This window comes from Ranitomeya imitator, chromosome 1 (assembly GCF_032444005.1).
Source record: "Ranitomeya imitator isolate aRanImi1 chromosome 1, aRanImi1.pri, whole genome shotgun sequence".
NCBI lineage: Eukaryota > Metazoa > Chordata > Amphibia > Anura > Dendrobatidae > Ranitomeya > Ranitomeya imitator.
This window is the reverse complement of record NC_091282.1, coordinates 749,820,525-749,840,276: the sequence shown is the minus strand read 5'-3', so window position 1 is coordinate 749,840,276 and position 19,752 is coordinate 749,820,525. Positions and strand designations below refer to the sequence as shown.

The 19,752-nt window shown below is 42.3% G+C and overlaps 1 protein-coding gene across 2 annotated transcripts in view; it reads left to right on the top strand.

Moving 5' to 3' along the window:
• The window catches only part of KIF26A (kinesin family member 26A), a 222,636-nt gene that overhangs the window by 144,340 nt on the left and 58,544 nt on the right, over nt 1-19,752 (top strand). For both annotated transcript variants that reach the window (XM_069734325.1, XM_069734333.1), the window contains exon 5: nt 17,710-17,893. In XM_069734325.1, the coding sequence (XP_069590426.1) occupies nt 17,710-17,893 (184 nt within the window). The remainder of the gene's footprint in view (nt 1-17,709; nt 17,894-19,752) is intronic.

Genomic DNA, 19,752 nt, shown 5'->3' with positions numbered 1-19,752 from the left:
AAAAATAGTTTACACTTCTGTCATGTGTACTCAAGACGATGATTTCACGCAGTGACCCCAACATTTTTGGGTAACCGAGAGGGATTCATGACCCTCACTGGTGCAGATTTAATTTGTCCCACATTTCACCATTTGGACTCACCTGGAAAATCAGCTGCATATCTGACCTGTATGGATAGTAACATAGTAACATAGTTAGTAAGGCCGAAAAAAGACATTTGTCCATCCAGTTCAGCCTATATTCCATCATAATAAATCCCCAGATCTACGTCCTTCTACAGAACCTAATAATTGTATGATACAATATTGTTCTGCTCCAGGAAGACATCCAGGCCTCTCTTGAACCCCTCGACTGAGTTCGCCATCACCACCTCCTCAGGCAAGCAATTCCAGATTCTCACTGCCCTAACAGTAAAGAATCCTCTTCTATGTTGGTGGAAAAACCTTCTCTCCTCCAGACGCAAAGAATGCCCCCTTGTGCCCGTCACCTTCCTTGGTATAAACAGATCCTCAGCGAGATATTTGTATTGTCCCCTTATATACTTATACATGGTTATTAGATCGCCCCTCAGTCGTCTTTTTTCTAGACTAAATAATCCTAATTTCGCTAATCTATCTGGGTATTGTAGTTCTCCCATCCCCTTTATTAATTTTGTTGCCCTCCTTTGTACTCTCTCTAGTTCCATTATATCCTTCCTGAGCACCGGTGCCCAAAACTGGACACAGTACTCCATGTGCGGTCTAACTAGGGATTTGTACAGAGGCAGTATAATGCTCTCATCATGTGTATCCAGACCTCTTTTAATGCACCCCATGATCCTGTTTGCCTTGGCAGCTGCTGCCTGGCACTTAAAGATGGCCTGGCACTTAAAGGATGAACCTTTAAAAAAGGCAAAATAGTTAAAAAGTCTATAATTTACCATATTGTTATAACTACATTTTACTATGCCGGTTTCACACGTCTGGCATTTACTTTCCTACCACAAACCTGCTATGAGTCTCTGGTCCCAAACTTAACAGGCTCTGATATGCCAATCACAGAATGTTAGAGTTGGAAGGTACCTACTAGGTCATCGTGTCCAACCCCCTGCTCTATACATGATTCACTAAGCCATCTCAGACAGATGTCTGTCCAGCCTCTGTTTGAAGACTTCCATTGAAGGAGAACTCACCACCTCTTGTGGCAGCATGTACCACTCATTGATCACCCTCACTGTCAAAATGTTTTTTCTAACATCTAATCTGTTCTCCCTTTTAGTTTCATTCCATTGCTTCTCGTGTTTCCACGTGCTAATGAGAATTAGGATAATTCCGCTACACCAATAATAATAATTTTTATTTATATAGCGCCAACATATTCCGCAGCGCTTTACAAATTATAGAAGGGACTTGTACAGACAATAGACATTACAGCATAACAGAAATACAGTTCAAAACAGATACCAGGAGGAATGAGGGCCCTGCTCGCAAGCTTACAAACTATGAGGAAAAGGGGAGACACGAGAGGTGGATGGTAACAATTGCTTTAGTTATTCGTACCGGCCATAGTGTAAGGCTCGGGTGTTCATGTAAAGCTGCATGAACCAGTTAACTGCCTAAGTATGTAGCAGTACAGACACAGAGGGCTATTAACTGCATAAAGTGTATGAGAACATGATGCGAGGAACCTGATTGTTTTTTTTTTTTTTTTTTATAAATAGGCCACACAGGGATCGTTAGGTTAATGCATTGAGGCGGTAGGCCAGTCTGAACAAATGAGTTTTTAGGGTATGCTTAAAACTGTGGGGATTGGGGATTAATCGTATTAACCTAGGTAGTGCATTCCAAAGAATCGGCGCAGCACGTGTAAAGTCTTGGAGATGGGAGTGGGAGGTTCTGATTATTGAGGATGCTAACCTGAGGTCATTAGCGGAGCGGAGGGCACGGGTAGGGTGGTAGACTGATACCAGGGAGGAGATGTAGGGTGGTGCTGTGCCATGGAGTGCTTTGTGGATGAGGGTAATAGTTTTGTACTGGATTCTGGAGTGGATGGGTAGCCAGTGTAATGACTGGCACAAGGTAGAGGCATCGGTGTAACGGTTGGTGAGGAATATGATCCTGGCAGCAGCATTCAGGACAGATTGGAGCGGGGAAAGTTTGGTAAGAGGAAGGCCGATTAGTAGAGAGTTACAATAGTCCAGACGAGAATGAATAAGTGAAACAGTAAGAGTTTTTGCAGAGTCGAAAGTAAGAAAAGGGCGAATTCTAGAAATGTTTTTGAGATGCAGGTAAGAAGAGCGAGCCAGTGATCGGATGTGGGGGGTGAATGAAAGGTCAGAATCAAGGATGACCCCAAGGCAGCGGGCATGTTGCTTTGGAGTAATGGTGGAGCCGCACACGGAGATGGCAATGTCAGGCAAAGGTAGGTTAGTAGAGGGAGAGAACACGAGGAGTTCAGTTTTTGACAGGTTAAGTTTCAGATAGAAGGAGGACATGATGTTAGAGACAGCGGTAAGACAATCACTGGTGTTTTCTAAAAAGGTCGGTGTGATATCCGGAGAAGAAGTGTATAATTGGGTTTCGTCAGCATAGAGATGGTACTGGAAACCAAATCTACTGATTGTTTGTCCAATAGGGGCAGTATACAACGAGAAGAGGAGGGGGCCTAGGACTGATCCTTGAGGAACCCCAACAGTAAGGGGAAGGTGAGAGGAGGAGGAACCAGCAAAACATACAGTGAAGGATCGGTCAGAGAGATAGGAGGAGAACCAGGAGAGAACGGTGTCCTTGAGGCCGACGGAGCGGAGCATAGTGAGGAGGAGCTGATGATCCACAGTATCAAATGCTGCGGAGAGATCCAAGAGAATTAGCATGGAGTAGTGACCATTAGATTTAGCTGTTAGCAGGTCATTAGAGACTTTAGTGAGGGCAGTTTCAGTAGAGTGTAAAGAGCGGAAGCCAGATTGAAGAGGGTCGAGAAGAGAGTTATCTGAGAGATAGCGGGTAAGACGGGAGTGGACCAGGCGTTCGAGGAGTTTAGAGATGAAGGGAAGATTAGAGAGAGGTCTATAATTAGCGGCACAGTTTTGATCGAGGGATGGTTTTTTAAGTAATGGATGTATGATGGCATGCTTAAATGAGGAGGGAAAAATACCGGAAGTGAGGGAAAGGTTGAATATTTTTGTTAGGTGAGAGGTGACAGCCGGGGAAAGGGACTGGAGGAGATGTGACGGAATGGGGTCACTGGTGCAAGTGGTCGGGCGAGAAGATGCAAGGAGCCTGCTTACTTCTTCTTCTGTAACTGCTTCAAAGTCAGAGAGTGAACTAGATGCAGTGGGGGAGGGAGGACAGTGCACAGTATGAAGAGATTGGGAGACGATTTCCTGTCGAATGTGGTCAATTTTTTCTTTGAAGTAATTGGCCAGATCGTCAGCACGGAGATCCGTGGTTGGGGCCTGCTCTCTTGGGTTGAGTAGGGACTGGAACGTGTCAAAGAGACGTTTAGGGTTATTGGACAGGGAGGTGATGAGGGTGTTGAAGTAGGTTTGTTTGAAGAGGTGAAGGGCAGAATTGTATGTATTTAGCATGAACTTATAATGGATGAAATCTTCGGGTAGATTAGATTTTCTCCACAGACGTTCTGCGCACCTGGAGCACCACTGCAGGAAACGTGTTTGCAGCGTGTGCCACGGTTGTTGCCGTCTGTGCCGAGTTGTTTTATGTATAGGAGGAGCAGCTTCTATATGCTTCAATGTTCCCCAACTCTAGTCCTCAAAAGACTCCTCAAGAGCCACGAACAGGTCATGTTTTCAGGATTACCTTAGTATTGCACAGGTGATGGAATTATTGTTTGTGCAGTTACTGCAATTATCACCGGGGCAATGCTAATGAAATCCTGAAAACATGACCTCTAGGTGGATCTTGAAAACTGAAGTTGAGAACAGTGTTCTACACTGTGACATCCCTTGAGATATTTGTAGATAGCTATTAAGTCTCCTCTTAGCCTTCTTTTTTGCAAGCTAAACAGTCCCAGATCCTTTAACCGTTTCTCGTAGGGCATAGTTTGCAGTTCGCTCACCATCCTGGTTGCTCTTCTCTGAACTTTCCCTAGTTGAGACTGTTGCGTTCTACGAGACTGTTGCGTTCATGTCAGGAGACCATTGGCTGGTCCGTGCATTGTGGGCTGTCATGTGGTTGTTTCTAAAGCAGTTTGTTCCTCTTGTGTGGCAGTCATAGGGCCAAGAATTCATAAGCATTTACACTGGCCGATTGTGACTGTCAAACAGTTGCCAATCAGCTACATGGAAGCAGACCCACGGTCGTTCTATAGCCTCTTTAGACTGACAGACTGCACTTCCATTGACACTGAGCTATCAGTAATATGATCGTTCTGTGCTACCATTGTTCTCTGCAGCACATGCACGGTTTGCACAGTTTAATGTGCTGCCGAGAACAATGATTTCTAACCTTCTTAAAAATCATCTCACCTGACGAACGAACCTTTTTGCTGATTAAGGAAGATAATAAGGAAACAAGCATTGTCAGCTCGTTGCAATTATCAGCCTATGTAAAATTTACCTATACTGGGATCAAGAGAGAAATAGCAATCTGGGGTGACATGTACACAGACTGGGTGACTGGTTGACCAAAGACAGTTTACTAAAAGATTTAAAATGGCTACTTTTATAGTGGATACTCACAAACTAGCACACCACAACCAGCCGTTCTCCTCTGGGCATACAGCTTTAACATTAATTTGCCTGACTATCGTTCAAGGGAATGACAGCTTTGACCTTTTTTTTCTTACTGCACGAGGCAAGATTATGTTTTTTTTTCTGTTTTCTAGATAATATTTTTAATTTTCAGCAGATGATTATTGGTGTAATTCAATTACTGGAGACTATAAAAATGCGGCTCCTACTTAAGAGACATTTTCAGTCCATTAGGAGAGATAATGCTGAACTGAGGCCTATTCCTGTTTATTATATAAACATGTGCGGGAGGTGCTATGTCATTATGACTTCTTGTTACGCCGAAATATGCTGTCCTTAATTATATTGCTGTGAAGTTTATAATGAGCAGCGCTACATTTCTGTGTGATCATCGCTCCCTGTTATGGTGCTATGAGTTAGATCCGAAGGCCTAAAGCCGGCCATAATAATAACCATAATCGTTAACCACCCAGTTATTCATTACGATTGGTAACGATAATTATTTTGCCTGCTGTATGAAATTAAATTTACTTAAGTTTCCTTGAAACTTTCAGTAATCGGCACCGATCACCAAAGAAGGTATCAGCAAAACGTGCATTTTTTCCCATAGCCGCCACTACTGGTGAAATGTAGTGTTACACATTGGCCTTACAAAGAAATCGTTGACTGTTGTTGGTCCACTTTCTTTCATGCTGCACAGTAAATGATAAGAACATGTTTCTTAGTGGGTCCCATTTTCAAGATATTGGTGCTGTTGTGCCCATTGATTTGCTCTAAAGGCGCCGAACAAGAATACATATTCACCTTTGACTCCTATGATCTAAATCCCTTTCCATGCTTGACAGCTAAGTACAATTTCACCATCCATGTAGCGTATCTAGTGCATCCATTTTATTTTCAAGATCTCTGCATGCTGTCAGTGAATAGGATTCATTCTTCCAAGGGCTTGATAAATGGATTAACACAGCAGAGAGTTTATTTCGGGTGTATCCAAAATCGACAGCACTCATATCTCTCCTTGTGGTTAGTTTGCTACACTGTATCAGTGAAGGTAAAGTGGAGACCATGTAGCAAACCTTCAGCTGTGAGGAACACTAGGTCTGTACCGGACAAGCAGAGTTTTTGAAATTAGTGAAACATTGAAACAGAACACTGGGCAAAGTTGCAGAACTTCATTATTGAATGGATTTACATGAATGTTATAGGGAAGGTTGTCTCAGAAAATGGGAAATTAGAAATATTATGCCACGATGCATGTGTCAGATGTTATTAACCTTGTGTCTCGGGTCAGACTGTTCTGATGAGTCAGGTGACAGCTAGTAAAGGGTTAATCACAGCTGATCAATATAAAGTGACGATGATTTACTGTGCACCAAGGACACAGATGTGGCCAGACCCGAGGATGCGCCTCCCTGGTCTTCATATATAATACACTAATGCGCAGCGTTTATTCTTAACCTTCTTGTCTAGATGTGGTTTTTAATGCTTTTATCTCCAAGGACATGAAGCTGCCGGCTTTATATATAGATAAATGCCATCAGCGCGGCTGCCTATACGATTACACGAGACTCAGGGCAAAAAGAAGTCTGTAAAGTGTATTTTTTCCATCCTGACTGTTCTCTGTCTCTCCTATCTATTCATCTATTATCTATTTATCGATCTATCTATCCATCTATGCCATATTTATCTATCCATTATCCATCTGTCCATGTCATATCTATTGTGTATCTGTCGGTCCATAGCTGCCCATGAATTTATGAGAAGTGACGATGGCACTGTATGCATATAACATCTGACCCGTCACCATGATGTCTACCTTTACTAACATGACAGAATGACTACATCCATAAATGCTGACTCCATAACTGCAGACGCCAGCCCTCCTCTTGTATTAACATTGGCACAAACACTGCGCCCCCTCCAGCAGCTTCATGGCTGAGCAGCTATATGCAGCCTTATACCACCAAGCACAATGCCGAGTGCCTGTTGGAGTGGTGTAAAGCCTCTACCACTGGACTCTGAAGCAAACTTGTTCTGTGCAGTGATGGATTACACTTCTCTGATGGACGAGTTTGGGTTTGATGAATGCCAGGAGAATGTTCCCTGCCTGATTGCATTGTGCCTGCTGTAAGGTGCATTTAGACTATACGATTCAGGCTGATAAGCAACCGCTGATCAGCTAGATAGAAGCTCATTGTGTTATTGTTGGTGGATTGCACCAAATAAAAATGATCTGCTATATAATTGTCTAAGGCTCACTTCCATCATTCTGTCCTGTCCATCACGGATATTCATTGGTCGCGGCCTCTGTCTGTCCAAGTCGCTGATTGGTCTCGCCAGCTGCCTGTCATGGCTGCCGCGACCAATCAGCGACGGCCACAGTCCGATTAGTCCCTCCCTACTCCCCTGCAGTCGGCGCCGGCTCCATACTCCCCACAGTCACCGCTCACACAGGGTTAATGCCAGCGGTAACGGACCGCGTTATGCCACGGGTAACTCACTCCGTTACCGCCGCTATTAACCCTGTGTGACCAAGTTTTTACTATTGATGCTGCCTATGCAGCGTCAATAGTAAAAACATCTAATGTTAAAAATAATTTTAAAAAAATCATTATATACTCACCTTCCGCCGCCTTTCCCGCTCCTCGCTACGCTTCGGTAACCGCAACGATGGTATGGGAGAAGGACCTGCCATGACGTCACGGTCATGTGACTGCGACATCATCACAGGCCCTGCGCGAGAAGGACCTGCCATGATGTCACGGTCATGTGACCGCGACGTCATCACACCCGGGGACCGGAAGCTGCCGACGGAACTACAAGGGGCCCTTGGATCGGAAGGTGAGTATGTTTATTTTTTAACCTGTGACATACGTGGCTGGGCAATATACTACGTGGCTCTGTGCTGTATACTACGTCGCTGGGCAATATACTACGTGACTGGACAATATACTACATGGCTCTGTGCTGTATACTACGTCACTGGGCAATATACTACGTAACTGGGCAATATACTACGTGGCTGGGCAATATGCTCTGTGCTGTATACTCTGTCGCTGGGCAATATACTACGTGCGCTAGGCTCCACCCCAAACACTCACGCCCTGTCGGACGGGGTGTCGCCCGTGGGCCAATCCAGAGCTGGCACATCACCAGAGCAGAAAGCATCCAAGCACCAATGACAAGTGCCACATCACGGACATGCTCAGTAAGGTGATTTCTGGACTTAGACTCCAGGAGTGGGGCTGCCTCTGTATACCAAGGGTTACGACAGACTTTAGCTGGAGAGCAAGCAGTAACCACACATAACAGGAGCCTGAGCAAGATGCTGGGACCAACATCTACGCTAAGCAGCAGACCTGGTGGCAGGACCTTGAATGGGAGACCAGAGCAACAAACAGTGCCTGTGATACATCCCACCTGGCAGGGAAGTCCTGGCTTCTAACACATTGGTAGTCATTTAATAGACTGTTTAGGTAAACCGACTTCACTTATGGAAATCATTTGGGGAAGGCTCTTTTTTGTTCTCCATGACTGTGCTCAGTATGCAATGTCCATAAAGACATGGTTGGTTGAGTTTAGTGTGGAAGAACATGACCGGCCACACAGAGCCCATACCTCAACCCCTTTCAGCAGCTTTGGGATAGACTAGAACGTACAGGTGCTTTTGTGGTTTACCCTCTTTGTGGAGTGTGTCAATTACTTCCTTCTGGACATCTGTCAAGTCAGCAGTCTTCCCCATGATTGTGGAGCCTACTGAAACAGACTAAGGGACCGTTTTAAACACGTAGGAAGCCTTTGCATGTGTTTTTTGTTAATTATTCTAATTTACTGAGATAATGACTTTTGGGTTTTCATTGGCTGCAAGCCATAATCATCAACATTAACAGAAATAAACACTTGAAATAGATCACTCTGTCTGTAATGACTCTATATAATATATGATTTTCACTTTTGTTTTGAAGAACGGAAATAAATTAACTTTTTGATGATATTCTAATTTTGTGAGAAGCACCTGTAGATTGTGAGCCCGATCTCTCTCCAACATCAGTGTCTGACCCCACAAATGCTCTTTTGGCAAAAATTCCCAAAGACCCCTCTAAACGCTTGTAGAAATTGTTTCCAGAAGAGTGGAAGCTGTTATAGCTGCAAAGATGGGGCCAACTCATTGGGATGTTGTAGAAATCGCAGGAATGCGAGATGCAGTGATGGGCAGGAGGCAGAGCAAGAGTTAACAGGTTTATTAACAGGGAATACTCCATGCAGGGAGGCAATGGGTTAAACGGGATTGAAGCAGAATAAAAGGTAAAGGATATGGGGAGTGGAAGGACAATGGTTCAGACAATGGGAGTCTGTAATATAATCTAAAAAATAATCAAAAAAATCACGTTGTATGATTTTTACATGATTAATTTGCAATTTATTGCATGAGATAAGTATTCGATACAATACAAAAACAGAACTTAATATCTAGTACAGAATCCTTTGTTTGCAATTACAGAGGTCAGACGTTTTCTGTTGTCCTTGACCAAATTTACACATACTGCAGCAGGGATTTTGTCCCACTCCTTCATACAGATCTTCTCCAGATCTTTCAGGTTTCAGGGCTGTCGCTGGGCAACTTTGAGTTTCCTCTCCACCCAAAGATTTTCTATTGGGTTCAGGTCTGGAGACTAGCTAGGCCACTCCAGGACTTTGAAATGTTTTTTAAGGAGCCACTCCTTAGTTGCCTTTGTGGGTGTGTGGTTTGGGTCATTTTCATGCTGGAAGACCAGCGCAACCCATCTTCAATGCCCTTACTGAGGGAAGGAGATTGTTGGCCAAAATCTTGCGATACATGACCACATCCATCCCCCCCTTTAATACGGTACAGTCTTCCTTTCCACTTTACAGAAAAGTTTCCCCAAAGTATGTTTACCCCACCATGCTTCACGGTTGCAATGGTGTTTTTGGGATTGTACTCATCTTTCTTCTTCTTCCAAACACGGCGAGTGGAGTAGATACCAAAAAGTTCTATTTTTGTCTCATCTGATCACATGACCTTCTCCCATGCCTCCTTTTGATCATTCAGATGGTCATTGGTGACCTTGAAACGTGCCTGTAGATGTGCTGTTGTGAGCAGGGGGACCTTGCGTGCCCTGCAGGATTTTAATCCATGATGGTGTAGTGTGTTTCTAATGGTAATGTTTGAGACTGTGGTCCCCGCTCTCTTCAGGTCATTGACCAGGTCCTCCTGTGTCGTTCTGGGCTGATTCCTGACCTTTCTCTGAATTATGCTTACCCCATTAGGCGAGATTTTGCATTGATCCCTAGACCGAGGAAGATTGACAGTCATCTTGTGTTTCTTCCATTTTCTAATAATTGTGCCAGCAGTTGTTGCCTTCTCACCAAGCTGCTTGTCGTCCTGATGCCCATTCCAGCCTTGTGCAGGTCTACAATTTTGTCCCTGGTGTTATTTGACAGCTCTTTGGTCTTGGCCATGGTGGAGAGGTTGGAGGGTGATTGAGTGTGTGGACAAGTGTCTTTTATAGAGGTTTAAGAGTTCAAACAGGTGCAATTAATACAGGTAATGAGTGAAGAGTAGGAGGGCTTCTTAAAGAAAAACTAACAGGTTTGTGAGAGCCAGAATTCTTGTTGTTTGGAATACTTATTTCATGCAATACAATGTAATTTAAATTGTTCAAAAATCATGCAATGTGATTTTAAGTTTTTTTCTGTTTAGATTCTGTCTCTCACAGTTGAAGTGTACCTACAATAAAAATTACAGGCCTCTCCATTCTTTGTAGGTCGGAAAACTTGAAAAAATCGGCAGTGCATCAAATACTTATTTTCCCCACTGTAGTTAATGTAGTATCTACAAAACCAAAATGATGCTGAATCACTGGCCTCTAAATTCTGTTGGTTCAATAGATTTTTGGGGGCAGACAAGTGAAATACATGTAAGAACATTTTTGTCCCTCATTAACAAGTTCCTGCAGGAATATTTTGTCTGGAGAGACCCCACCAGGGCTGGACCCTTCTCACCATGCTGTTTTGCAGACCTGAGAAAGGAACATTTTTGCAGCCTCTTAATGATATGGAGCATTCTTGTCCATTACCCACTGAGAATGTTTATGTTATGTACAGCGCCCCATACAGAGAGAATGAATGTAAACATCTTACTAAATGCTTGTCTTACGTCAGTCTTTATTTGTGTTTTGTCTTCCCGTATGGACAAGCTTCCCATGTAATCAAGATACGATCTTTCGCCATAGACCCTACTGTACCTTGGGAGAAATATCTACTCGATCTATGTTCCTAAGTGCATGAGATATGGCTCTTTCTTTATGGTTCTTAAAGAGAATTTTTCCTTATACTTAAGCAATCTCTATAAATTACTCTCAAAGTGAAGGGGATGTCCAAACCAATGAACAAAATAATAATAATAATAAAAAAAAAATAATTAAGAATTATTAAAGAGAAAAATACAGTATACTCACTTTACTGATCTCCCACTGCTCCTCTTCCAGTGCTGCCCAGGTCCACTACCAGTCTCCATGCTTCCTCTGCTAGATTGATGGTATATGACAGAAGAACATAGTTTCTGGCCACTGTTTAAAGGCTGGATCAACCATTCATGTGCCATAGAAAGCCCATACATATGGACCCAGCAGAAAATGGCCCCAACCCAGATTGCAATCATACATGAAATCAAAGGATGACAACTAGAGGTGAGCAATTCGATTCAGGCTGCCCTGGTGGTCCAGTATTGCAGACAGGCTTCACTTTTGTGATTGGCACCTCAACTTGGTATTCTGGGTGCCACTTATTCTTACTAGGCATAGTAATATCATGACATCTGTGGAGACACGGGAAATCGGTGGGTGCCCAGGTCCGCTAGCCGAAGCCGCATGGACCAGGGAGCATCCCTCCGAATGCCTGTTCTCCTTTTAACGTGAACACTACTCAGACAACACAGTGTAAGGGTAAAACAGTGTGGCAATACTTTATTGAACCTCAAAACAGGCAGATAACACATAGAACAGTCCCAGCAAAATTCCCCAAGATGGTGCACATTACAGAATCTCAACCTTCCGTTGACCCGTCGGGATAATGGCAGATGTTACGTCAGAGCTTCCAGGGCCGGCTACCCCACCTGTGGTACACACACAGAGAGGAGGTAACAACAAATGTAGGAAGATGACAGTCCATTGAGTCCATACAAGGTACAAGGCCAGATGACTTAGTGCTAAGAGGTAAATAGGGAAAAAAAAGCAGACCAGGTGATATGACCAGTATGGTGTGGACCCTGTATACACTGCAACATGGGTAAGGAATGCTGAATTAGGGAAATAGTTATAATAGTGGTTCCTCTGTGACTGGGGACTCCTGTAGATACTTCCATACTGATATTACTTATCACCTGGTCCGCTTTCTTTTCCCTATTTACCTCTTAGCACTAAGCACTTTATAATGGAATATACTCGCAGTAGTATTAGGAGGGTACACCATAATTTCTGTTCTAGTTCATCCTAAGAGTATTCGATCAGTTGAGGTCCATCCTGTGTGCTGCCGGTCATGTTGTTCCACACCTGACTCCTCCAACCATGCCTTTATGGACTCTGTGCATAATCACGAGTAACAGAGAAGGGTCTTCCCCAAACTATTTCCACAAAGCTAGTGTTAGTTTACTTTACCAAACTCAGATCATTTCATTGCAAGTGGAAAGCCCTCTCTAAGTCCTGTATCTTCCGACGTTTCTCCTTATCGGGTACTTCAGGAGAGATAAATGCGCAGTGTGGTTATAATTATTAAATCTTCTACCAACTGTCCTGGTGGTGGATCTGGTTATTGACTGGTACAGGATTTACAGAAGGCTATCCACTTGCAGGGCCAGATGCGCACTGCCTTTGTCAGGGCGGGATCTATGGGGAAATAGGGCCAGGTCTTGCTGGGCCAGGGCCAGGGTCTACTGGGCTCTCTTACTACCCCCACCTGACTGAGAATGCTGGTATATTAACTGTGTCTGATGTGATGATTCTTCTCTGCGGATAATGTGCTTTTGCTGGGAGATCATTCCATTTTTATGCTAATTTATTTGTATAAGATAATGTATTTCTGTGACCACTGTCACTAAGCATAGAATATCGACATAAAAAACGACCGATCTTGGGAACTGGTGGATTGCCAGTCTCAATTTTAACTATTTGTTGACCCACATTTAGTGTAATTGTTTGTCTTTTGTGCCTTATGGTTTTGGTAATGATACTGTTTTTACATAATATTTATTGAAAGTTACATTTTATTTATTCTCATTAATTTGCTAGATCTCCTCAAATTAGTGAAACAAACATTCTAATATGATAATAATTTGCTTTGGAGATATTGGTGGCTTAGACCTCTTTGGTAAACCCATCTGGTCCATGTTACCCTTCTTAATGTTTTTTTCTCTCTAGATACATTTTTTGCTGTCTCTTCAAAAATTGTATTTTCTCTCTTAATTTGTTTAAAAGATTTTTATCCTTTAGGTATAAAATATGTTTTGTTGGGATTGATTTGTATATATTTTCTTTCACCCCCAGGATCTTCATAGAACTATATAATGTCAGTTTAATGTAGCTGCTTATGATCCACAAATTACCACAGTGACACTTTTGGAAATGCTTGAAATGTGCTTAATATCTTCTCTAATTTCATGTTTCGTTGAGAGCAGATGAGCCAAAGAGCAAGTGCTAACATCCTCTCTGCCTGTCCTATTTCTTATATATGTATACAAATAAAACCCGCACATATTGGCCCGATGCAATATTCCTATTAATGGCAAAATTTGTCTACTGGAACATTCTGAGTATTGAATTGCTGTATCTATCTCTTTCCCCAGTTTTCCACTGGGGATTTTTCCAAGCTGAATCTTTTGGAGATGTAATTATCTCATCAGCTTCTCTGCTACATTTTACTGATTGTATATTGAAGATGTGTGATTTCTAGTCTCTGACGTGCTTCTGAGGGCACAGAAAAGAAAACTGCTCATATGGTGTGCACAAAATACGGCAGAAACCACAGTAATTGATTCCTGTTTGCACACAATCTGGGCCGAAACATATATGTGTATTACATGACTTGCGTTAGACAACTTGTCATTGATTACGTAACAATGCAGTGATGAACTGCTAATTGGATCATTAAGTATGAAATATTTAGCAGTTCAGTCCATCAATAATAAAGAGCTTTTATTGTTGACAGCCTTTCTTCTAATCACATTTGGAAAAATATATATTTCCATTTTTGAGTAATGTAGATATTTCGAGATTAGCAAAATTGGTCCACCTGACATTGACTATTAGCTAGTTCTCAATTTATTGCATCTGTTAGGAACATTGATTATTTAGGCAATCCCATATACACTGCGTGCAGAATTAGTAGGCAAGTTGTATTTTAGAGGATTATTTTTATTATTGATCAACAACTATGTTCTCAATCAACCCAAAAGACTCATACATATCAAAGCTTAATATTTTTGGAAGTTGGAGTGGGGTTTTCTTAGATTTGGCTATCTTAGGAGGATATCTGTTTGTGCAGGTAGCTATTGCTGTGCAGAATTATTAGGCGACTTAATAAAAACCAAATATATTCCCACCTCACTTGATTATTTTCACCAGGTAAACCAATATAACTGCACAAAATTTAGAAATAAACAATTCTGACATGCAAAAACAAAACCCCCAAAAATTAGTGACCAATATAGCCACCTTTCTTTATGATGACACTAACAGCCTTCCATCCATAGATTCTGTCAGTTGCTTGATCTGTTTATGATCAACATTGCGTGCAGCAGCCACCACAGCCTCCCAGACACTGTTCCGAGAGGTGGACTGTTTTCCTTCCCTGTAGATCTCACATTTTATGAGGGACCACAGGTTCTCTATGGGGTTCAGATCAGGTGAACAAGGGGGCCATGTCATTATTTTTCATTCTTTGAGACCTTTACTGGCCTGCCACACTGTGGAGTAGTTGGAGGCATGTGATGGAGCATTGTCCTGCATGAAAATCATGTTTTTCTTGAATGATACCGACTTCTTCCTGTACCACTGCTTGAAGAAGTTGTCTTCCAGAAACTGGCAGTAGGTCTGGGAGTTGAGCTTCACTCCATCCTCAACCTGAAAAGGTCCCACAAGTTCATCCTTGATGATACCAGCCCATACCAGTACCCCACCTCCACCTTGCTGGCGTCTGAGTCGGAGTGGAGCTCTCTGCCCTTTACTGATCCAGCCTCTGGTCCATCCATCTGGCCCATCAAGAGTCACTCTCATTTCATCAGTCCAAAAAAACTTTGAAAAGTCAGTCTTAAGATAAAACTTCAAGACTGGGCCAAGAAATATCTTATGTTTCTTGTTCAAAGGTGGTCGTTTTTCAGCCTTCCTTACCTTGGCCATGTCCCTGAGTATCGCACACATTGTGCTTTTTGATACTTCAGTAACGTTGCAGCTCTGAAATGTGGCAAAACTGGTGGCAAATGGCATCTTGGCAGCGTCACGCTTGATTTTTCTCAATTTATGGGCAGTTATTTTGCACCTTTTTTGCCCAACACGCTTCTTGCGACCCTGTTGGCTATTTGCCTTGAAACACTTGATTGTTCGGTGATCACACTTCAAAAGTTTGGCAATTTCAAGACTGCTGCATCCCTCTGCAAGACATCTCACAATGTTGGACTTTTCAGAGCCCGTCAAATCTCTTTTTTGACCCATTTTGCCAAAGGAAAGGACGTTGCCTAATAATTAAGCACACCTTATATAGGGTGTTGATGTCATTAGACAACACTCCTCCTCAATACAGAGATACACATCACCTGATTTACTTAATTGGTAGTTGGCTCTCAAGCCTGAACAGCTTGGAGTAGGACAACATGTATAAAAAGTATCATGTGATCCAAGAAACAACTTGCCTAATAATTCTGCACGCAGTGTATAGATCAAAGTAGTATGAAAAGCTCAATTTTGACCAAAGCTAAGGTTGTTTGCTGGAAGGGTGAAACGAACTGATGACCATTAAGTAATTGTTCAAAATTTGTATTGTCAGGATGGATTTTTTTTGATGTTCTACATGGTCTGCATGACCATTGGTTGTAAAAAAAATCCAACATTGCCCAATGCAGTATTAAATGTCCTTGGTTTTGTCGCTAAATGAACCATCATTTGTTGGCCCATTTTCATCTAGGCTGAAGATCATTGTCACTGCACTGTTGCAGGATATCCCGGGTCTAAGGGCTCCTTCCCTGTCCCTAAAGATAGGGGTGGCGTAGGTATCCCACCTCCCCGGATTACTTCTGATGGTGATGATGCCGGGGCCATGTGCCTTGCCGAGCTCCTAAATGAGCCCTTATCTATTCTGTCTCCCACCCAGGGAAGTGGGGAGTTGTAGTGTATCAGCATACACAAACCAGACTAACAAAGAGAGACATACAGGGATAAATTAAAATACCAATCATACAACTATGCACTCACAAATAACAGAGTGGAACCCCGAGAAGTAAGGTAGGAAAAACCATATAAGAGAGGATGGGGATATGCACACAGACAAATTATCAAGCAACAGTCTTCTGAACTAAACTCCAAACGCCTCCTCAAACAACCAACACTTTCAAACCAGGCAGTATGAAACCAACACTGGCAATACCGATTGCAAGAGGCGAGTATATTTAGCAGAAGGGAATTGTCAACACTGAATAGCTGAGACCATCAAAGCAGTAAAGTTCCAGGAGCTCTCAACTGAACAGATTAACCCCTGCACTGCTAGGAGAAACCTTCACTGTTTAATATGATGGTGAAGTGCTTCTAATCACTGCAGGAGTACGTGAAATCAGATACTGCGGTCTTCTGGCCCCTCTGTCTTGCGGCAAACCTATGACAATCAGTTTGCAAAAAGTGAAGCTTAAATTATTCACTTGTACTTCTGATAGTGTCAAAAATAATCTTCATAATTACGCTCTCTCGAAAAGCCCCTATTTGACAGGTTGATCTTGTCAAGTTGTACTTCTCAAAGCATGGCTTCAGAAAGACCACTTGCTGGTCAAAACTTTGACTTTAGTGAATGCACTAAAGAGTACTTTGTTATTTGCCTTTGATTATTTTTTAGGATTAGATATGTTGTGGGAGGTTGCACAATTAGTGTTTAGGTACAATTTGGACTTGTAGCCACAGATCAAAAAGTTTGGATGAGGGCTTCTGACTAACAGAGAACCAGAAGATCCTCTTTTTGGTCCAGGTTTAAACTAAGAGATGGCCCCTAGAGTCCAGCAGAAGGCAACCCCAAGTGGCCCAGAAGGAAGTAGGTGATAGTGGCCCCTAGGCAATTGCTCATTTTGCCACCACTATAATACTGCCCTATGCACATGCATTGGGAGTGAGCGCATGAAGTTTCCTTTATTTCCAATACCAATGTATAGGAAGTATCCCAAGGAAATTTTCCCTATTTACTGTAAGCACGTTGCAATGGCAGTGACGAACGCCGTAAACTCAGTGGTATGGTAATAACCTGTAAACTTGACACAAATCGCTTTAAAAATGAAAAATCTGCCTGGTTAAGATTTTTCATTTGCGATGGAGTTACCATAATATGTACGAGAATATAGTTTCATCCCATTGATAAGATATTAGAGTAGCTTGCAATATCTTCTTAACTGCTGGCTGTAGGAAGCCCATCTGGTCCAAAGTGCGGCTAGGGGACTATTTAAGTATTTTTTATGATGTCAATGAGATTTCCGAAGTCCTGGACTCAGCTGTCAAGCTGTTGGATAAAAAGTTATGCAATAATTGAAATTCTGCTGGGGGACAGATTAAATCAGTAAGTTGCTGGTTCTTTCTCCGAGCACAGTTTTGTCTAAGAGTCTCCTGGTGATATGTTCTTATGAAATGTGATTAGGATGAAATGACTTGATTTGTTAAACAGGCAGAAATGACAATGAACATCTGTTTTGATGGCCTGAATGGCGCTGAGTGTTCACAGTAATAAGACTTCTTTCTTTCTTGTTTTTTTTTTTTAGAGCGGCTCAGAAGCTTAACTTGTCTTCGAAGCGCAAGAAGTATCATCCACCTCTTCCTCACTCCCGAGAGTATTCCACTTACTCAACCAACTTCAGTGGCATTCTCCAATTGTGTCCTCCTCCAGCTCCTCCATGTTTAATGAGAGCCGTGTCCAAAATCAAGGACAATCCTGGCATGGGAAAGGTAGGAAAATTAACAAGCCTATTTATCAGTCTCACTTATTGCTGTCTCCAATTGCGGCCAGTGAATGAGTGAATATGAATCTTCATAGTTTCCAAGAGATGAAAAATTGTCTTGGTCAAGCAACGCTAAGGCTACATTCCCATGATCAGCTTTTGGTGAGTTTTCGATGTTGCAAATTTTTGCACCCATTAAGTAAAGTAGGTTACTTGCATTTTTTTAAAGACGGAGCATTAAAATCTCATTGTGGTAATGTAGCCTTAAGCTCTGTTTATGTCATATTTGGAGCCTATGGGAGGAAACAAAACTACATGAATTTGTAAGACATAGCCAAAGATGTTAAGTCCTGCCAACATTCCCTTCATAGACCACGTGCCTCTTAGGTCCATCCACGTTACTTCCATTTTTCATCCTATTAATGAGTTGGTTTCACAAGATGCCAGGCACAAGAAACCTTCCAGAAATAAGTTACTTTTGGTTGGACCCGGGAAATTCGCCAACTCTTCAGTCAGACTTGTAGGCCTTTTGATTTTCTGGGATGTTCCAGGAAATATGGCAAATATGACTAACAGCATTCTTACCTAGAGTTGGTAAGATAGAGACTTTTCACTCTAGTCACAATCAAACCTAAAAATGCATCATCCTGAAAAATCAGTAAGGTCCAGAGAATTGGTGACTGTTGACAGCTACGATACAAGTAACATGACTTCCTGACCATTAACGAATTTTGGCCCCTTGCCAACGACTACAGCCATAATACAAATGAGCTGGAGCAATTATTGCTTCCTTTTTTGTCTTCCAAGTACCCTTACCAGCTAAAGCGCTGTGCTCCTCCTATGGCAATGGGTCCAATGAGCACTGCTTTGTTGCCCCTGGCCTGCACTCTATGGGTCTTTTGGATCCGGCAGTATGAAATGCTTCCGATACAACTCTGATGTATAATCTGGCTGTCTGTTGATAATAAATAGTGATAACACCCCGTCAGTCAGATCTGTTGCCTCCCAGTCCTGTTCCGCACTCCTCTGATTACACCACTTCCATGATCTTTGCTGAAATCTGCCACCATTGCTAAACACAATGGTTGGAATTATGCACTTTGTGTATTAATGTGTTGGAGACATCAAGTGCCATGCACTTACATAAGCTCACCGTTTAAAAGCATTGAACCAATGCTGTTGGCCTTTTTTAACTAAATTTTTTTTCCGGTCGTCTCTGTGGAAGTTATTAAATTTAATGTTGGAATAGTACAAATGATGTCTGAAAGCCATTTTATGATGACACAGAGAAGAAGTTGGATTGTACTCAATCTCTGACATTAATGTGCTACTTAAGGTAATTTATCATCCGGTAGCATTAAAATGACGTCTTTTCATTGAAAACGCTACCGAGCATCTTACTTTCCTGACTACTTTCCACGGTGCGGAGGTATCTGCAATTCACATTTTTTCTCCTAAGAGGTTCTCAATTGAGTCTTATCTTTACTTTTAAGTGCTTGTCATTTTCTTGGGATCCTTTAGAAGAAACGTTTAAAAATTTGCATTTGACGAGGGTCATTTAAGTAAAAAAATGCGCCGTTTAGATTGCGTAATATTTGCAAGGATTTATTTTCAGTAACACAGCTGACATAGTTGGGATTAATCTTTTTTTCCCCCTGGATTTAAGCCTACTACTGTTTTGTGTTCACACCCAGGGCCGTATTTGCCACTAGGCACTTGAGGGCATGTGCCTAGGGCGGCAGGATGCGGGGGGCGCACTTGAGCAAGGTTTTGTGTTTTTGTTTTTTTATAAAGTCCGGGGTCAAGCGCCCCGAGTGCCAGAAACCCTAAATACACCTCTGCCAGTATGTTACTGTGAGTGGTGAT